General features: G+C 43.8%; 1 protein-coding gene across 9 annotated transcripts in view; it reads right to left on the minus strand.

The window, feature by feature from the left end:
- The window catches only part of sox5 (SRY-box transcription factor 5), a 161,903-nt gene that overhangs the window by 14,231 nt on the left and 126,288 nt on the right, over nucleotides 1-21,384 (minus strand). For 6 of the 9 annotated variants that reach the window (XM_085386798.1, XM_085386799.1, XM_085386801.1 and 3 more), the window contains 3 exons: nucleotides 16,893-17,019; nucleotides 13,261-13,346; nucleotides 4,962-5,126 (listed from right to left, as the gene is read on the minus strand). In XM_085386798.1, the coding sequence (XP_085242924.1) occupies nucleotides 4,962-5,126; nucleotides 13,261-13,346; nucleotides 16,893-17,019 (378 nt within the window). The remainder of the gene's footprint in view (nucleotides 1-4,961; nucleotides 5,127-13,260; nucleotides 13,347-16,892; nucleotides 17,020-21,384) is intronic. The other 3 variants (XM_085386802.1, XM_085386797.1, XM_085386803.1) reach the window with 1 other exon arrangement.

Genomic DNA, 21,384 nt, shown 5'->3' on the forward strand with positions numbered 1-21,384 from the left:
CAATCTGATTTTTATTTTTAGACCAAAGCCTCAAATTTTATTTCGCTATTTTAACTTTTTAGAAAATATGTCCGAGCTGAAATAGAATAACTTTATCTTCCTTAAAGGGAAACTTAGTTGTCCCATAAAAATGATAGCATTTTGCTAATGTGTGTTGATGGGTCATTAAGGTTAATAACACAAAACATAAAAACTAAAACATGGTTAAAATGACAGAGAACGACATGCGTACAAGAAGCAGCTGTTGGGGGAGGTTGACTGTGATCGCTATCATGTGGCTGCTCGTAGCCGCTGCACATTTCGTGAGTGAAATCAAAATGGTGCGTGCTGTTAAGTGGCTTGTGGTGTTGTGACACCCCAAAGATATTTGACAACAAATAAATGATGATCACCTTCTATTGGAAACAGAGACCATTTTTGGAGAAAAAAAAAAGTGTTTACTCCAAAAGATTTACATGCTTGACGTGTAACACAGTAAGGATCCATTTGTTGACCCTGAATCCTCCCTTAGTTATGCTGCAATAGACGTAGGCTGCCGGGGGATTCCCATGATGCATTGAGTTTTTCCTTTCCAGTCACCTTTCTCACTCACTATGTATTAACAGACCTCTCTGCATTGAATCATATCTGTTATTAATCTCTGTCTCTCTTCCACAGCATGTCTTTTATCCTGTCTTCCTTCTCTCACCCCAACCGGTCGCAGCAGATGGCCCCGCCCCTCCCTGAGCCTGGTTCTGCTGGAGGTTTCTTCCTGTTAAAAGGGAGTTTTTCCTTCCCACTGTCGCCAAAGTGCTTGCTCATAGGGGGTCATATGATTGTTGGGTTTTTCTCTGTATCCATGAAGCGCCTTAAGGCAACTTTTGTTGTGATTTGGCGCTATATAAATAAAATTGAATTGAATTGTTCTGTACCATCTTCTGAGCGCCCCGCATGAAATCGGAAATCCAGACACTAAAAAAACGTAAAGTATTCCTAAATTCTTTGATTCGATTAAATTCCCTCATCCATCTATCACTGTGTTGCTCGGCACACAGCAACATCCTCAACACAACAGGCAGCGCTCCTTAAGTAAATCGCCATGTGGACCACCACTGTTATCATGTTAACTGTCATGGCAACATCACCCCTGCTGATGACCTAATCCAATCAGGAGGACCCTTAGAAGGTCACATGACAGGAAGGAAGAATTGGATCGCAGAGGGGCCAGATGTACACAAACCACTCTGTGTAATTAAAACTCCACAATTAAAAGCCAGACACAACATGAGAGGATGGACGGCTTAACGGGTCAGCCAGCTAAAGGCGCACAACAGAGTCAAAATGAGGCCTACAAATACAGTTTCCTTGGTTGTTTCACAACATTCATCTTGTGTATACTTTGGAAAACAGGATAAAAGAGAAATTTTGCCATTACAGGTGTAGCAAAATTTAAGCCTTACAGCAGAGAGAATAGAGACATTATTTGTCCTTATTTTCTGGTCATTAGTCTAATTGCTGCTTAGGCAAAGTAGAAACTGGCATACAGTGGAAAAGAGAAACTGTTGTGTGTATGTGTGTGGTATATTCACTCATTAAGGCCGACTTTCCCTGATTCCCACTCCTTGAGTCTTACTAAGCCTTATGAGCCCCTCACAACTCAATTAAGCCTTTCCAATTAAGCCTCCCTACATGTGTACGTGTTCATGCATGTGCGTGAGTGTGTGTGCACGCAATGAGGCCTAACCGGATTGTCCTTCATTAGGAGGGGTGGGGTGGGTTGGGGGTGAGGGCTTTCTAAATAGATGGAGGACCCCCCAAAGATGCCTTCAGTGAGACAATGGGCTGGAGAAGATGAGGAGAGAAAGGAGAAAACTGAGGAGGATCTTCTCAATCCTGACCCACATTATGGTGGGCTTTGGCTGGGAACGTGTTTGAATATTTATTACAAATAGATAATGCCTATGCCTCTTGTACAGTGGATTGGGGGAGTTTCCCTTCGCGCCAAGCCAAATCCTGTGGTGGGAAGGTGGCCAACCTGCATTATGCCAGTGTGGAGGAATTAGTTTAGACAGTGGAGCTGAGAGGCTTGGACCGACTTGTTTGTGTGTGTGTGTGTGTGTGTGTGTGTATTTGTCCGCGCGTGCACGAGTGTGTGCGTGTGTCACTGTATGACATTGTTCAACAAGCTCTAAATCTCATGACAGTGTGTGTGTGTTTATGTGTGTGAGAGGCCTCTAAAGCCTCTGAAAGGCTTGGAATCTTGAATTAATACAATTGCTTTTGTGTCTCTCTTGGCTGATGAAACAGTCTCCAGCTTTGAGACCGAAAACATGCAGAGTGACAGTGAGAGCCAGAGGGACACAGAGAGACAGAGGAGAAGCAGAAGGGGAGAGATAACAAGTGTGTGTGTGTGTGTGTGTGTGTGTGTGTGTGTGTGTGTGTGTGTGTGTGTGTGTGTGTGTGTGTGTGTGTGTGTGTGTGTGTGTGTGTGTGTGTGGGCTGTATTTCACTTCTGTGGATGCCGACATGTGAACGCGACATCAGGGTTCTGCATCTTATCGCAGGAGCTGACGGTTCAATTAACAGGACAAGTGTGTGTGTCACTACAGTTTATCCCAGTCAGGCCTGCGTGCGTGTGTGTGTGTAGGTGTAGAGGGGTGTGTGTGTGTGTGTGTGGGGTGGGTGCTAAGGACAAGACCCTTAAATGTGCCTTTCACTCTTCATCTCTGCATCTCTGCATCTCTCCTCTCTTCCGCATCTCTTTCTTCCCTTCCAGCTATAAGTGACTGTTCAGATATTAATTACACTGTCATAGTTTCCTGTGTGGCACACACTCAAATTAACTTGTTGATTTGTGGATTTTCTATCTGACTCCAATCATGCAGGAGTTTTGAAGATAAAACGGGCAGGAATATTGAACACAATATACTTCTATTATTTGAGTAAATGATTTTCATATATGCCCTCTTAAATAATGAAGCACAGTATTATGAGTTATAGCAAATTACTGTAGACCCCTGAGGGTCTCCTGAATGCACTTTAAGAAGCACTGTACGAGGCTATCAAGGTTTCACAAAGGGAATTCTGTACCCACTGATAATGCACATCGCCATTAAAAGGATAAATAAGCAATGTGCAGAAAACATATTACTACACAATCAAATAGTCTCAAATAGGGATGCAGTATTGAAGCAACCGGGTTACGTGTGATGCATTGAAACAACATTGTGTGGGTCTGTATGCATCTGAAGATCCACTCTTGCATATAAGAAAGCTGCATGTAATTGCAGCTGCAGTGATTTGACCGTGTGTGTGTGTGTGTAGGTTCTAGTTGGTGCCTAGCTCTACACCTGTGTGTGCATGTGTGCTTTTTTTTTTTTTAATGTATGTGTGTTTGTCCGTGTATCACCAGAGGGTAAAGCACTTAAGCAGTGTGAGCCTGAGTCCAAACAGCTGTGAGCAGAGGCGGGCAGTGGGCCTTTAAATGACTAGAGACCTGAGATAGAGCCACAGGGAGAGCACACCACTGAAATATACATGTCACTTGACCAGAGAGAGAAAGAGTGTTAAAGGGAATCAGTGAGAGCACCTCAGTGGTCAGCCTGAAAGAGAGAAAGAGGAAGAAAGAAAGAAAAGAGAAAGAAGAAATCAAGAAAGAAAACTCTCCAAAGCACTTATCTAATGTTTGTGAACAGCTCTGTGGTCAGTCTGCGATTTTTCCTCTATGGAGACTGTCGGGGTCCGCCTTGGTCCACTCCCCAGTCAGCCACTCCCGCTGGACTGGGGAGGCCATTACGACTCCCTGCTTCTCCTCCATCACAGGCCACAGAACTTGCCTGTCTTCCATATATATGGTAATAACGTGTGTGACAGTGGGGGCAGGATGGCTGGATGGCAGAGTGTGTGTGTGTGTGTGTGTGTGTGTGTGTGTGTGTGTGTGTGTGTGTGTGTGTGTGTGTGTGTGATGGAGATGTAGGGAGGGGCTGATGGACAAGGAAGTAGGGGTGCAAGCTCTGGGGTCAACCACATGCTTTAATATCTGTCATGAACCAGTCCTGTGTGTGTGTGTGTGTGTGTGTGTGTGTGTGTGTGTGTGTGTGTGTGTGTGTGTGTGTGTGTGTGTGTGTGTGTGTGAGAGAGGTGGTATGTGTCCCAATGGCCAACCAGATATTCATAGAATTCCACTTGGATGGTCACAAGGCTTCTCCTCGCCCCTATTGGGCAGCCAGCCGAGAAAACGGCAGAAGCACCAATACATCCTGAATTCCGACCAGATACCAGCTGGAAGTTTCTGATCAACCTTTGGTGTTTGAGGTGAACTGATCGAGGACCAAGTTGTACTAAGGTATAGAATGAGAATAGAATGAGAAGCAGATCGCTGCTTGGGGCACTTGTTTGATAAGAGAAAAAAAACATAAAAATGTGTTTGCGACACTCGGGAACACATTTTTCAGCTCATGCACTGGAAGTCATTCACTCTCAGCTAGCGTGGTCACACTGGAAAGGCCAGCGTGTGCGCAGTTCGAGTAATTAGGCTGTTAAAGCCTTTTTGAGCATTAATTGACTGGATTTTTTTTTCTCCCCTGAATGAACTGGAAGAATTTACCCGACGCAGTAAGAATATTTCAACTACCATCAAGAATTTTTTTTAAAGAAATAGAGACTGATGCTGAATTGAGAAAATAAAACTTATGGAAAATACTTCCACAGACAGAAAGCTGAAATATTCCATTGACAGCTTTCTTGCAAACTTGTCGAAAAATAACACTTTAGTGATATCAGAGACAGGAATTTGAAAAGCAGATGTGATTGCTAATTAAAAACTTCAGGAATTAAATGTTATTTCCTAAGCTGTGGATTTTTTTTTTTTTTAAACATTCATGAAGTCGTGCTCGTTATTGACGAAGAAACCTTGTTAGCCAGCTTTCAAACCACAAAAACATGCGCACACACACAGATATGTTACATTTCTTCTTTCTTACCTTGGTTTTATTTGGTGGCGGGGAGCTGCGGACCTTGTCACTCTGTGAATGTGTGTTGGTGGGTGGCGAGTGCGTGCCCAGGTTGGCTTGGGGAGGAAGGCTGCCTCCATGCTGCTTGGCCCCAGGGGAAACCTGCATGGCTGCTAGCTGAGCAGCATACAACTGCTGCAAGGTCAGAGAGAGACAGGTAGAGAGACAGGGACGGGAGGGGGAGACAGGATAGAGGCAAGAGTTGGGTCGGTGGGACAGCAAGAAAGGGAGAAGAGAGGGGGTAAAAAGAGAGGGGAGGAGGAGGAGAAAAAAAGGAGAAGAAAGGATGACATGAATAAATGAATAGTCAAGACCACAAAAAAAAAAAAAAGAAAAGAAAAAGGCGGCTAAAAAGCTCTGGAAGAAGAGGCCATTAGTGGCCCGGCCTCTGTTTGTGTGACAGAAAGATAGAGTGGGACATCTCCACTGTCAGCCCCCCTCCCACCCCATGGGAGAAGCGCTAACAGCCTCTCTGACAGGCCTCAAGACGGCCATGTCCCCTCCAGGTGCATCGTGGGAGAAAGGCAAACACTCTGCCTATCGAGGTCACGATGGCGAGCCCAGCTCTTGCTCAAGGTAAAAAAAAAAAAAAGTGATGATGGAGAAGGAGAGAAATTTGTGACGCTACATGCCAGATGGGACATGCCAGGAGTGTCTAGTGGCCCTGTGATGTTTTTAATGCGTCGACAATAAGATGCAAAAACAGACGCAAATGTCGTGAAATAGGTTTAAAATAAAGATAAATTGATTCAATAACTACAGTAGGAGGCAAAAAAAACCAAAACACTGTTTTCGTTATTCTTATTTATGTATTTAATTAATTTCCAATTAAATAAAAGCATTATGGTGTGAGCTGCGATGGTGCGAACATACTCTGGGATATTTATGCAATAGCATTGTATCACACAAAACAGTCTCTGGCCAGTATTTCCACAGCAACAGACACAGCATAATATTCACAACTTGGACGAAGCTTCAATATTCATAAATGCCTCTTTCTGTCTTTCTGCTCAAAATCATCCCGCAAAGCTCAATTACTTTCATGTTGGCTAATACAAATCTCTAAGACGCTGGTTTTGTGTTCCTCTGAATTGTTAGTGCTTCCTCTGAAGAGCAACATAATGGTTGTTTTTGCACGAAGTAACTGATGTGTTGTTTTTCTTTTCTTTTCTTTTTTTTTTTTGAATAGTTATAATTGTTATTATTTATTTCTGGTGGAATATTTTTCTGGAAGAAGACCATCCTTTTTTTTTTTTTTAGTTTAACTTCCGTCCTTCTGTTGGTGCTTGGCTGCCGGCCACCGGCGTCAAACAAAGGCCTGTTTATGCAAATGGACAAGGAAGAGATGCTGTCACTGCTGTTTCTCTCTCTCTGTCCATTTGTACCTCACTCTATCTCGCTTGACAGCCACATTAGCTCCTTCTCCTCTTTGCTATCTTAAAGTAAGACATTTATCTCTTTACCAAGGGGGAAAAAAACAGAGACATTCAAACTGTTGGCGTGCGCGCGCACACACACACACACACACACACACACACTTGCACAGCGGCATACTTTTTGGAAGAATCTCATATTTGAATATGAAATAATCTCTTCATGACTGCCATTCATTCAAATAGTACAATATTTACTGTCCAACAATTCAACAGCAACGCAAAAGCATGTTTTCTACGACAGTTCTCTCTATCTTTTTCTATTACTTTTATTGATTTTCTAAACTTGTAATTTCACTCTAAAACAGATACCTGCCATTCCAAGAATTGCATTCAGAGGTAAAATAAATAAATAAATCAAAAATACTGTGAAAAGTAACTTCATCCCTGATAAACACTTTGGAGTTATGGAGGGAAAAAAAGGGCAATCCACATTTTTCACTGACTGTTGAGAGCCTTGCCCCCCCCACTCACTCTAAAGTGTAAGGCTCTCACACTTTACTGTTTGCTCCTGAGTAGTCTCTTGTAAGTGTAAAATACACATAAGCAAGTATTTCTTCTCTGATGAGTATCTGTATAGATTTCTCAAACATGAGTGAAGTGCATGATTGAGGTACATAATGTGCACTGGATGTATTGCTGCTGCTGTGAGTTCCATGGACGCGGCACAGTTGACCAGCTCGCTGAGATCAGATCAGCCGGTGCTTGTTCATTGCTCTTCAATTAGCTGTACTGTAGCTCCTGCAAAGGAGGGGAAGGCGGGTGGTGTGGGGGTGGACTTCCAGCCGAGCATGAAAACCCCTCACCCCCCCTTCCCTGCTAGCCAAACCCCCCCGGCGAGTGGACCACAGGCGGTGTGTCTGTGTGTGTATGTGTGTCCTGCCATATTCGGACCAGTGGTTCAAAGGCCTCTTTATTTACGGAGTGAATTGAGTTCCATTACAAGGCCAGCTCTCGTCACTCAAAGCCTGCTCAATGGGCCGGCGAGCAATGACACACACACACACACACACACACACACACACACACACACACACACACACACACACACACACACACACACACGGTACAGAGGGCAGAGGCACTGTGGAGCGTGCCCAGAGCGTAGCCACAACGACATACATGTCAACAAACAGGAAGTGACAGCGCAAAGCCCCCTGGGGTGACTAGAGGAGTGAACACACACACAGATTGGGGAGGGGGTGCAATTGCAGTTGCAGGATGAGACTAAGGAATTTGAAATGTCACTCACAACCCAGGCACACTGCTGAGCTGTACAGCCCTTCCCTATTTATGTCCCTAATCCCTTAATGTGAAACAAGCAATATGTCAATAGAATTTTTACATGTGTGTCTGTGTGTGTGTGTCTGTGTGTAGCCCGACCTCTACTGACATCAGGTGGGGAGGTGATGGGAGACTGCTGGTGTTCTCTGACTGAAAACATGGGGTCACTCTGTGGTATTAGTAGTACTGACACTATCTTGTGTGCATCTTCCCTGACACACACAATAAGCTGTGTCCATTCTCTTGTTTTGCTGTTTCTCTTGTCAGCTTAGTCACTGGGGATCTGTGTGTGTCTGTGAATCTTGGTCAATAATCTGCAGCCTTAGACAGATTACAAGCTTGCCTCATCTTTGTTGTCCGAGTACGCGGGCGCCTCAGAGCGGTCTGAGCTCTATTGTTTACGTGGACATGAGGACTATTGTATAGATCTTAATGGATTCTTCTCTGTCTATCTAAGCGTGTTTTTTTCACCCCCACTTGTGGGTTGTTTTGGTACTTAGAGGCAAAAAAAAGAAGACAAGCCTCGGTAAAACTGATAATGAGTCAGAAGCGTCTGACACAAACGCTGTCCGATCTTTACGTCTTATCAACCTCTTCTTCGATTTTGCTTTCGAGCCTTTGTTCTTGTTTGGAAACCTATGTGAGATTGAACTACAATAAACTGAATAAAAACAACCCACACAGAGAGATTACTTCACCACAATATAGTGGTCAAGTTTAAATAAAATAACTACAATGCTTTCTTTATACCTTGACAGCAAACATCTCAAGTATTTTGGCTATTTCTTTTTCTTTGTGCTCTCTTTAAAGTATTGAATAGAACGAAATAACCAATATTTAGCTTTTACTTTAACATCGCTGGGTTACTTAAAGTGAAAAATTTCTCAACAATGCAGTCTATACTTTATTTTGTAATTTCACCAGAATTTAAAGCCGGAATATAAAAACTGCCGCTCAAAGTACGTGGGACTTATACACCAAAATGTTTCTATGAACTCTATTTTCTATAAAAATCTATTTTTCTCTTAAGGGTTCAGAAGTTTTATCTGCTATCCCTGCTGCTCACGGGCTCACAGTGCAATCTCAAAAATAAATCTCTCAGCACCTCCAACACTGAAGCATCTGAGAAAACTGCTGTGTTGCTATCTGTCTTCCTTCCAGATAAGGTTTTGTAGAAAAAAAACGACTTGCGCGATTGATTTCTCGTTTACCTCTCTCATCTGTTCCTCTTTCCCCCTCCCCTCCTCCCTCTAACCGCCTATCCGTTGTTCGTCCATCTATGTCTCCGGTGTACAGTGCGGTAATCCAGGACAATATGTTCCAACATCTGCCTCTCCATATGATGCCTGACCCATGCCATTGACCCTCTTTATACCACGCCACACACACACTTTGTTGCGCACAAACACACTTTATTCCAGTGCTTACCTCCGTTCCCTCATCTCTTTTTCTCTCTGTTTATCCTTTCAGCTGATCATCCTCTGGTACTTTTGCCTTTTCATCGTTACCTCAAATCTCTCTCTCTCCCTCACCAGGATAAGTGGATTTTCTTTTCATTTTTCAATTCTCTGTCTGTCCTTATCAGTCCATTTGTGTGATGTGGATGATATCAATGATATCAAGGGTCAATAGGGAGCCAGATTAACATGCTCTAATGCACAATGTCACACTCATCCCACAGATTAAGATGCTAAATGCCAACCTTGTACACTCCAAAGCCTCCACTGCCTTGAAAAGCTTCTGTAGAGGATTCAGTGTTAAGCTTCTATTGACTTTAAGAGCCACTCTGTTGATTTCTATGGAGGACGGTTCAAACATAGAAAAAAAGCTTTAAAATCATTGAGTTTAATACATTTTTCTAAGAACTGCACTTATCTCGACACTGTGCTTTTGAAAGGTTTTCTTTCGGTCTTCTTTCTTTCTGTGTGCACATTGGATACACACAGATTAAGCCATTATTCCAAACTTGATTTCTTGCTTCGTATCTACAGTCTATCAGCTGCAAGGAACAAGATTCCAAATAGGACTGAGATTTCTGCGATGACAGAAATAAAAAAAAACTGGCACAAAAGAAGTTTCAGTCAGAATCACTTTAGTCAAAAGAAAAACATTATTTTTTTATCTGCGATTATTTATATTTGGCTGTAAGGCTGTACTCTGTTTAGAGCAGCAAAAGGACCCTCATACAGAACAGAGGAGGCATTAATGACCACAGATGAAGTCACACAGTGTGAACGGAGGAGCTGTGGTGGAGGTGGGTCGCAAAGCGGCTTCCAGTTGTGCAGGAAATGTGGGCAAGTTTAAGCAAATACTGCGCCCTGTGTAAACTTTGCCACTTGGATGCATAAAAATGTATAAAAACGGAGCTATCAGCTTATATGAGCTGACTGCCTGACAACTAACTTTATGCAGGATTGTGTCAAAGTAACATTCTTGTTCATATTATGGACTTTAAGGGAGAATTCATCAATTTAACAGTTCTCTAACTTTAAATTACAAATATGTTTGTTTTTTTACATTTTAGTGGGTTTGCAGAGTCCTATGTCACAGAAAATAGGACATAAAAGACAGAGGTGTTAGTTGATAACGTGCCAACAAAAGATTGTGGGGTTCTGTGTTTTGGCACTTGACAAGGAGTGGAGCCAAGGGGTAACCACAGCCACGACAGACTAAAAGCTGGCCACCCAAGACAACCAGTGGTGAAGCCTATTAGAGGCTACACTCATACTCATAAAACTAGAGTTACATAGAGTAACAGCTGAACAGTTTCTCTGTGGCTGTTGTTCCTACACAGACAGCTTAATAACACAACTGCCCAGTTAGACTACAGCTCTCCTCTAACAGCTTTATCAGCAATAAAAAAAAAATCACATTAGCAACTGCTCAAAGTGTGAGCTACATAGAGAAGCTTAATATATGAGTGTATTTAAAGGAAGTATTCATGCCTGCATAGGCAAATAAGTGAGTGAGCAAAAAAAAAAATCCTGCACCTATACACTGGAAAAGGAAGAATATCCATAGCTCAGACTATACTGCTTACAGTTTCATCAATGCAAGCTGCTTGTACAGGAGCCGCTGCTGTTTTTAAACAATAACTTCAGTCATTTATTAGCAGAAAATTAAGAGGGATGTATAAAATTGCCAGGTATACTAATTTAAGCAAACTGAACCAGCAAGGTACCAAATGCAGTTTTTGATCCTATATTGTATCAGTGGGTGTATATAATATACCACTTTCCCCAAAGTGAGTCAGTCAGATGTGCTGTGATACCAAAGTTAACGACCTAAACCGGATCAATAGTGCTTAAGATAAGAAAGGCTCTTTATGGACTGTCAAAAAAGCCCTTTAACTCCTTTTCAAATCAAAATGTATTGGATTTGAATTTAATTCAATTTGGACAACAAATATAGATTCTTCATATTGTTGAAGACTAAACCTTAGACCCCAGGCGCATGGGAAGTGTAGCATATGTGAGAAGCGTGTGTACAAACTGTAATCACTATGTTTGTGTGTGTGTGTGGTTCAAGTCCAGCCCACATGTTGAAATAACACACCCGTGGGCATGTCTGCATGTTCCCCTGAATGCACCTTAGTTTATTGTCCATTGTATCTGAAAATCTTTCATTTTCTGTCTTCATTTGTGTATGCGTGTCGGCTGAATGGGTTCACTCGTGTCTTCCCCGCCAAACCGCTGTGTTGCCGTGGCGACCCGGGGGCCGAGCTAACTGTCATGTCTCGTCTGGGCGACAGAAACACCTCCTTATCAAATGAGGGCGCAGAGACGATCCCAAAGGAAATCCATCCACATTGAGACATCTGTACTTGTGTTAGCCCTGGCAAATCCGTTTCTTTGTGACAAAGCCTTAATCTCAACGTGCGCCTGCGTTTGTGTGAGCGTGCATGTGGATGTGTATTTCTCTTGGAGGATTGGAAGAAAGAAATCTGACTGAGTGAGATGGGTTTTCCTTTTTTTTTTTTTTTTTTGCACTTGTTGTGTTCTTTTGCCCCTCCCTGCTTGTGTGTGTGTGTCCGATTGCAAGGTGGACAAAGCTGTTCGACTGGAGATTTTGAGTGAGTCTGAACACAGTCGAACATATGGACAGCTAGATTGAGGCAGTGATAACAGACAGAGAAAATTATTCTGGGGCTAAACACAAACGTGTACACACACACACACACACACACACAGGCGCGCAAGCAATAATGAAATCAGTGACGACAGCGGGGTCCGTTCTCCATGATAGAGTTACACAGCTATTCTATTCTCCCTGTAGTGTCTAGCATATGGAGCTGCACGTTTTGGCTGACAGGTGCAAATATATTACACACCCTCTGTCTGACCTTTAACCCATATTTTCTCATCATTCCCCTTGTGTGTAAGTGAAAAGACGTGGAGAACTACATGAAAACATGTGTGTCAAATGCAGCTGTTTCTCTCAGATGTACACAGGTGGCCAAGTGTACTGAGGGTGAGCCCTGCACTAGTGCTTAATGTGTTTCAGACAGGCGAGTGAGAGGATGCCAGTGCAAGCTCTTAACCCCTCTGAGAGGGGGGCCCAAAGCCGACGTGGATCTCTGAGTTCTAGTCGTGTGAGGGCAGACAGTGGTCAAGATTACATAAGTGGCCGCCATAGGGGCACCTATTTTACATACACACAGAGGAAAAGCACGAATCTCATCCTCCTTTTAAGCTGGATAACAGATGTCAGCTTGTTTTCCCACCTGTGTTTTACCTTTCCTATTTAACTCTCTCTCATCTCTGCCCTGCTTTCCACAGAGTCCCCTGAGGTGCATGTAGATGTAAGCTGCCCCTTAAATCCTGGGTTCAACTTTGTCATAGTTTCCTTTGTTTGGTCAACATCTCCGAAACAGATAAAATGAAGAATGATTGATTGAAGAATGATTTAATGCTTTGACTTCTGGTTTGTGATGCGAAAAGTTTTGGACACTTCATTTTAAAGGCATGCTTGAGTACAGTGATCCAAACCTATTCCTTAGGTTAGAAATATCCCTCTTTTGGTTTATTCAGAGCCTTCGGTAAAGTCTGTGCTGTAAAGGGAGATTGAAATGTCTTCAGCATCACCCCCAAATTACCTCTGACAGCCAATCTGAATATTTCTGTGCTCTGCTCTCCATGCCGGCTCCCACTGAACTGCATCAACCACATTTGCTCCCTATCACAGGACAAAGCCGAGGGCTACGCTTACATTTGTCACATCTCTCTGTTTGTGTGTGCTTTTCTTTCCTGAGCGCTGATCATAAAGATCATGTTTTTGTGGGATCACTTTGGTGTCAACACTTTGGCTGAAAGTGACAGCTGCGCATCCCCCCCCTGTGGCTGTGTTTGTGGTCTTGTCTAGCTCAGTGAGCAGCAGAATGTGGTGTGAACACTGTCAGGGTTAGGGGAATTGTTCACAATGGCATCATCCCAGTGAGAAGAGAAACGTCTGTGATATATCTGAAGGTTTGTGGCTACTCCTGGAAGTCATTTTTATGTTTCTGGCCCCTACGTTTATTTCTGAGAGCTCAGCTGTAGGTGCTATAGCCTTACCTGGAGCTGTAGGGGTCCCAGACCTGGTGTGGCGGCAGCAGCAGCAGCCATCGTTGTGGGGATGAGCTGGAGAGGGTAGGGGTCACCTGAAGACAAGAATCACATTTTTTCTATATAAAATGAAATATCAAATTAAAAACAATGACTGCTTTCGAGCACTTTACACACCAATGGCACCTTATCCTCAATTTCTCCACCTCCCCCCTGTTAAGACTAGGATGGCTCTGTGACCCCTTCTCCACCCACGTCTCCATTTTCCTCTCCTATCAGCCTCCATCTCTCTTGTTCACTCTTTCCCCTCATCCTTTTGTTTTTCTCCTCCCTCTCATCCCGCTTTAGTCTCTTGCTCCCTCTCTCCTCTCCCCCATAAACCCTCTCTCCCACCACCACCACCGCTGCCACCTGAGTCCCTTTCTGCAGCTGTTAAAGCCATCCTTTGTGTCCGCTGCCGGTAAGGCCCTAATGAAAAGCCTGATTGTGTGTCCTCCTCCTTAATACCCCCTGACAAAGAGCAGTGAGGTGAAGGGATTCTGATAAAGCCGGCCCCAGCACCGTAATTAAGAGCCGCGACTGCCGATTGCTGTTCTCCGCTCTCCCTTTTTCCCCCTCAACTGTCTGTTCTCCTGCTTTGTGGACACAGCGCTGCTTTCACTGCTCCCCTCACTCTTCTCCTTTGCTTCTTTCCTTCTTGGTGCCTTCTTCACAAGTTACTCGCTACCTCTCCATTTTGTCTCTTCCTTTCCTTCATCCCTCTCTCGCCCTTCTGTCAGGAGTGATAAATCAAGAGATAGATGGATGAACAGGGCGGAAGAGATGACAGAAGCGAGGTGGAGAAAGAAAGGGGAGAAAGGGGCGAGTTTGGATTATTAGTTAGTAAGTGCAGATAGGCTGCACTGTAATTACTCAGAGAGAGAGAAAGAAAGAAAAAGAGGGACAGAAAGGTCAGAGATAACAGGAAAGAGAAGGTGGAGGGTGAGGGATAGCAGCGAGAGGAGCAGAAGGGAGAAAAGAAGAGGATACGGTGTTTAATTATGGTCATATTGTGCAAACATGCTGGTTGAAAGCTCCGATGTGTATTTGAACTTGCTCTCTAACTAAAGAGGAGTTGGTGGACGAGATCGGGCTTTTGTGCTGATATCTAATCCAGGAAACTTCTTTCATCTGAAGAAAACTCGAGAAGCTTCTCAGTGCTTGACCTTGCATTTCTGACCTGAACCTTGAGCACAGTGATCAGCCTCTTGGCTCTATCTATTGTGTGTATTTGCCCGTGTACGTTTTGTGTCCTAGCTTGGCACAAGCCAGACTTTCCTTACAACATATTTTCCCATATATCTTCACTCTTAAAAATAACACACACAAAAAAGAAAAAAAGAGGGTGAAAGCAAAGCTGAGACATTCCTTTGTCCAGTTGGGAAGGAGGGCAGGAGGGATTAAAGAATTATTTCAGGACTGTGTATTCTAGGAGATTGGTCTGTTCTCCTTGCTCCCTGGACAAACATGAGCCCAGTGGATATTTATGCTCCTCCTGGGGGTCGCTGTAACAAAAGGGAGAAGGACAGAGAAAAGCAAACATGTTGCTCTTGGCTCGGGGACAGCGACCTAGGCGGACGAGGCTGAGATTTCTCACTGACAAACAGACGAATGAGGGAGATGGATGAGGGCAAGTGATATATACAAAAACATTATCAGTGACACTTTGATGTTACAATTTTGCACATTTTTTATTTTTAAAGAGGTATTATAGAATCTTTCAACATGAAAGCAACAGTGAGACGATGCAGTTTTCTTACCATACAGAGTAAAGCTTTCTGTGTTACTTTGTTCGGAACAATTTCTCAAGTTACTCAGACTTAATTTTTGAAAAGAAAAACCTGTGTTTTGAACTTGGGATGTTTAGTTTAAAACACCCTTTGAATCACTTTAGTCTCATCTCCAAATAACAAACAAATAAAACAGAGTTTGTCAAACTTTAGAGCGGGAAACAGCATATTTAGGCCAAAGTTTTAGGTTTTTCCTGTTTACTCTGAAAGTTAAAGATATAAAACATGGCCAAAATTTCAAATAACAAAGTGATCTCTTAGTATGAAGTTGCACACTCAGACATGTTTTGATCCATATGATATCATAAAGAGTAAACATTAGATCAAAGATCTTTGATATGGTCATCTCAGCCTCTCCTCCAGACTCAAGCACAGAAATGCCACCCAGCTTCTGCTCAAAGCTTCTGTTTGAAAGTGTGGGCCCATCTGGGTTTAAGGAAGAAAATCTAAACTGGCACGTTTCAGACTGTGGATGAATTGAGGGGCAGCGTCAAGGTTTAGTATCAGATTAAAGAAGAGTATTTTGAACTGTTGTTCATGCAAAGCTACCCTAAAAATAGCTGGAATTAAGCTTCCAGCTTTTTTCAAAAAGTTACAACCATAAACGCAGGTATGTTTTGCACTTATTTATTCGTTATCCTCCCTCGAAGACGCTAGCTGATTTCTTAAACTGCAGCGTGAAAAAAGACTGCGTTACTGTTCAAGTGCTTAAACAGGAGAGGCTTGGAATGCGCAGAAATCCATACTGTGCAAATAAAATGTATTCTTGTCTTCCAAACTGCGAAGCGCCGTGAGAATATGTCAGCGCACAATGCTACACATGTCCTATTTAGAGCTTCACCACCAAACTACATCGACTCACAACAACTTCGAAAGTTGCCAGAGAGTTTTCTCAGGGGCGGCTTGGCCTGCCGCAGTGTGCCAGTCCGGTTGAAGTTGGCTGAGGCAGTGAAAAGACAAGCCCACTACTTGACAGGGTATTTACGTGGGCAGTGGGCGTGGGTGAAGATGGCACTAATTAAAATGGAATGGACTTGTTTGGGAAGCTGTGAAACTCTAAGTGGGGTGGGGTGGGGGGGAGTATGCACGAGCCTGTGCGCACACTTACATATTTGTGTCTGATTTGTGTGTGTGTGTGTGTTTGCAATTCCACAAAGCCATTTCTGGCTGTCTGGACGTGTGTGTGTGTGCGCGCGCGTGTGGGGGCTGCTTTGGAAACATGTTCTGGCTGCGTCCCGTGTTAATGTGAGGAGAACCTGGGGCAGGTCACATTACCACCCTCCCTCCCCCCCCTTCTGCTAACCCCCCCCACTGTGCATTTATTCTCAGCATCCCCTGGCAAGCACCAACCTCTCCTTTTTTCCTCTCTCTCTCCCCATCTCTGTGTGTCTCTCTCTCTCTCTCTATCATGGTAAACAACACATTGCCACACAGCCGGAGCGTGATAGCCAAAAAAAAAAAAAAAAAAAAAATTCTGCAGGACACCTTCATTTTGTTGCTTTTATACATCAAAAAATAGACAAGACAAAAGGAAGGAGCCAAAAGGACTGAGTGAGAGAGGGAGAGAGAGATAAAGAGAGTGTAAACAGGAAGGGTGTATTTGGACTGGTTTTTCTATTAAGAGGGAGATGTTGTTATAGGGGCGAGCTCGTCTTTTGGGAAACAACCAGACTCCTTGTGTGGGAAAATGGTAGGACTCTACCTTGCTTGCTTGGTGAAAAACATGTGAAACATCACACATAAAAGCTACTCTGAAAGTTGCACCTATTCATGAATGTACAGCATGTGTGTGCGCGCACGGATGCCACTCACTGCAGCCAGGCTTGTAGTTGAAGCCAGGGGGCATTAGGAAGCCCTGCTGGGCCGCAGCTGCCGCAAGAGTTCGCTGGTCTGGGGGAAAGACAGGAATCATCAGTGGAGGGAGTTGGCCCTGGACCTGCTGATGAAGGAGGGGGAAGAACAAGGGGGGAGGAAAAGGGGGAAAAGAAAGGGAAATGAGAAGGCATAAACATTACGACCTGTCCATTTGTACAGCTCTTCATGTGTGCATGCACTGGGAGCGATATGAACAATGCTGAAAATAAAGGTGTGTTTGCACAGTGACACAATCAAATGCATTCATATACATACACTGTATGCATGTAATCAATGCGGAACACACGGCTGTAAAGAGAGCATCATGTCATTTCAAACACAAAAAGCCACGTCACGAGGACAGTTCACTAAACTCTAACAACAGCTGGCCTTTTCGTTTTATTTGGAAGACAGTGCTCTCTTCCCTTCTCCCTGCATCAAACCTCCCACCAACCAAAACACACAGACACAACGCTGTGTGCGCGCCTGTCGGCAGAGAGCCATACGACTTCATAAGGTTTCCAGGATTTTAAAAGGAGACGAAGGGAGAAAAAAAAAGAAAAAAGAAAAAGAAAAAGAAGCTCCTCCGATGGGTGACTTTGGCAGGGATGACAGGAGAGAGAGAGAAGGAGAGAGAAGTAGGAGACAGATGGTTGCACTAAACAGCGTTCTGCCAAAAACAACACACAAAGACTTGCGCGTGATGGACTGACTGACAGTTTGAGAGGAAAGATAGGAGAAGATAAGGCGAGGAAGACATGGAGAGTGGAAAAAGGTGGGAGAAGGAAGGAAATAATGGAGAGTTTCTACCTATAGCTAAGGTGTAACGCGAGATGAAGACAGCAAAGCATCCCAAAGCAAAGATGGTGAAATTGTTCTAAAAAAAGTCAGAATGTAAAAAAATAATGCGACAATCTTGCGTAATCCTCTGAGCCAGCCCTAGGACACATCTTGCCCTCTTTGTTGTTTTTATTCAGTAACGAGAAGCATACAGTTTGCCTTTTTTATTGGCCACCAGTTTTTTGAATATTAAATGGCAAGATTACAACAATGCTGCGCCCACACTGTACTCAAATAAAATTAGAAGTACAAGAAGCAGGTCTTGGAAGTGTAATATATTTAATTAACAATTTCACAGCTTCTGTCAATTTAACTATACCTTTAATGATGTCTTTTTCTGTTTTACAGTATAAACAGATTTCTGTCAGGACCACTACAGTCAAAAGGAAGATTGTTTTTTCCATCTGCAGTAATTTGTATTTGGCAGTATGCCTCTGTTCCGGGACCTCCCTGTGCATTTGTGGAAAGACTAAATTCAGGAGTAGCTCAGAACAGAATAGGCATCAGTGACATAACAGATGTGACACTGACTGAGTTTAAAAAGGGATGAAAGGAGGTGAAGTTGGGTTCCACAGCGGCTTGCAGAGGCCACACCAACCAGGCTGATGATATGCAGCTTTCAAATATGCAAATACGATGCACAGAAAGCTATTAGCTGAGCCATCAGCTGATGTGACTGTCAATGAGAACAGCTGATCTGCCAGGGCTGCTGCCTCAGGCTGACTGTGAAACCTGCCAGAACTAATGCTATGTTCAATTTAAAAGAAAAAAAGCAAAGGAAAGACGGGCATCCTGAAGTTTCCATGTTAAACTGTGAGGCTTCCCCGCTTAAATCAAATCCCTGATAATGTCTTAAGGCCCATGACCTGCACATGTCTGGTTGCAAAGCACTTTGCTCCCTCTTTGCAACTAATCTCTCTTCCTCTTCTTCTGTCACTCTTATTTTGCCAGGAGACCAGAGAAGGTAATGGCTGAATAGGATAATGGGTGAGTAAAAGCTGACTGATGTGGAAAATTGATCTGGAATGAAGGAAATGGCTGCACAATCATAAAGAATGGTGGTGGTGCCACGGTACAATCGGGTAATGTCTCAGCAATGTGAGCCCTTTAAGTGGTTAGTGTTTGAGACAGGTAAATAGAAAAAAAGAGAGAGAGAGTGGCTGTCGCTCAGTATCAACAGTGATTTTACAGTGTACTGTAAATTCCTGTGCGTGTGTGTGTGTGTGTGTTTCTGTGTCTCCTCCTCATCCCCCTCCTCCCGCTCCTGTGTGTGTCGGCACGCGGCAGCCAGCAGCACTGTAATCAAACTATCACAGCGCAGCTCCTGTTCCCCCCTTACACCAAAAACAATAATTACTCCACCATTTTGGTTAACCATAAACCGTCGTGCCGCCTGCGACGCACGATCAGAAGGGGGAGGCGTTCCAGAGCGACGCTCGGACAGGACCCCTGCGGGGACGAATCACAGACAGAACAGTTCTGCTTTGCCTTTCAGGCCTAATTGGACATATGCTGGAGTAGAGCTGGCTAGAAATGCTGTAATATACCGGAGGGAGGAGAGGGAAGGAGAGCAGAGGAGCAGAGTAAGATAAGTTTGAGGCAGATGTAGCACATATATACTATACATACACACACTAGTATATCTATATTGTGTGACTCAGTGTCTGCACATGACTTTGCTTCTTTCTTTGCCAATGAAAACGCCAGAGAAAAGCTACCTTCTCCTCTATATCATCCCCTCCTTTTCTAAATCTCAGAACAATATGCCTGCATACAATAGGCAGACATTAATCAGCCTACAGAACTGTTGCGCATTATGTACAGTATGAGTCATCACAATGGGATAAGAAGATCAGGAGGAAGAAGAACAAAGGGATGAGAAACAGAGACAAGAGTGAGATGGGGAATGGTTTATAGAGAACAATTCCCATACATAGGTTGCTCTCATAGTAGCTGAGTTAGTGTAACAGCTGCTGAGCCGATCAGTAGCAGCAATCGCCTAACGTGCTCACTGACACTCACACTTATCGACTTTCATAAGCCACACAAAGCAGGAAACGTGGGTCGCAGCAAGTTGAGCGAGGGACTCAAAAACTGAGAGTGTGTTTGTTTGTGGAGTGGCTATCACATAATACAGAGGATCAATCACTCTGATACTGTAGGAGCTTTCTTTCCCATTTAATATTGAATATACAATAATGCCTTAAAGCAACTCACGAGCTCTGCCTTGTGATCACGCCGTAAACTTTGAAACCAACAAGAAGAAGAGGGAGGGAGAGTGCTATAAAAATCAGAGACAAAGATGAGCTGACAGAAGGAAAAAAAGAAAAGCGGGAGAAAGTAAGAGTAGGAGAAAGGGAGAGCAAGGCTGGATCTATCAGACAATCTCCAGATCTCACATAAAGGAAAAGGCACATCTTAAACAGCAGGAGCTTTGGGAATAATGCGCTCCTCAGCTTCTCTTTCACATCAGGCCCAAAGCGAACATGAAAACCTACAATACACACACACACAAATCTTCACACTGCTACTGCTGACGTGGAGAATAAGAGGCGCTGCCGCTTTCATCTGCAAACCCCACCTCCACACCCAAAACAGAAACCTGAAACGAAACCGGATCTGAAAAATGCCTCTAATCAGTGAAAGCTAAATGCAAAACAAAGAAAAAAATTACTCTAAGCAGAAGAAGAAGAAGGGAAAAAAAAAATCACATATATTAAGAACAAGTGTGAAACTTTTTCTCGAGAAATTTCACAGGGGCAAAGGGGACGGAAAGAGAGAGAGAAGTTGACAATTCACCCTGGCGAGACAACTTCTCAGGAAATAAACAGCAGATAGAGAGAACAGAATGAACAAGAGAGGGAGAACGAGTGAGAGGAAGAGAGACGGAGAGGGGAGCAAGAGTTGGATAATTGGCAGCGAGTCGAGGCTGCGTTCACCACGCGCCAGGCGGCACAGCTTGAACTTAAAGCGCCGCTGCGGCATAATGAAGATGTGGCCGCTAATTAACATATGGGGTGCGAAACAGGTTGGTTGGCACGCGCTGCGCTAAAAACTCCAAGGTAAAGTTATTATTGGGGAGTAATTAGCTCTATGAAGTTAATGCGCCGAACAATAGCTGCCAGCGCCGCACAATATGGCTCGCATCTGAGCGCGCGAAAAAATAGCCCTCGCTAAAGTGCGAGTCCCACAGCTAAAATCTGTTGGCGACCATATGCTCCGGCAATTAATGCAAGACCTGTATGACCTATTGCTGAAGAGGGGATGTGCGAGCGATAGAACCAATAATTAATTTGGAGAGAGAGAGCGAGACCGAGAGAGAGAGAGAGGGAGCTGGCTTTTAATATTAGTCCATTAACTTTCTATGGACAGTGGGCTATTAGGCCAGTGTGCTGTGAATGTAGGGGCATGGTTCAGGTGGCAGTGCCACTGCAGGATGCACACACAGGTATATCTGTGCCTGAGAAAGCGTGTGTGTGTGTGTGTGTGTGAGAGAGAGCGAGAGGGTGGGCCTCAGTGGGAAAGGCTGTTTGGTTGCAGTCCAGTTTATTAGTGCATACGTGTGTGTGCATGCTGACACACACTGTGTAAGGAAAACACAAATTACACT

This window comes from Rhamphochromis longiceps, linkage group LG17, assembly GCF_057381845.1.
Source record: "Rhamphochromis longiceps isolate RC_006_pf linkage group LG17, R_longiceps_female_GT1.1, whole genome shotgun sequence".
Lineage (NCBI taxonomy): Eukaryota > Metazoa > Chordata > Actinopteri > Cichliformes > Cichlidae > Rhamphochromis > Rhamphochromis longiceps.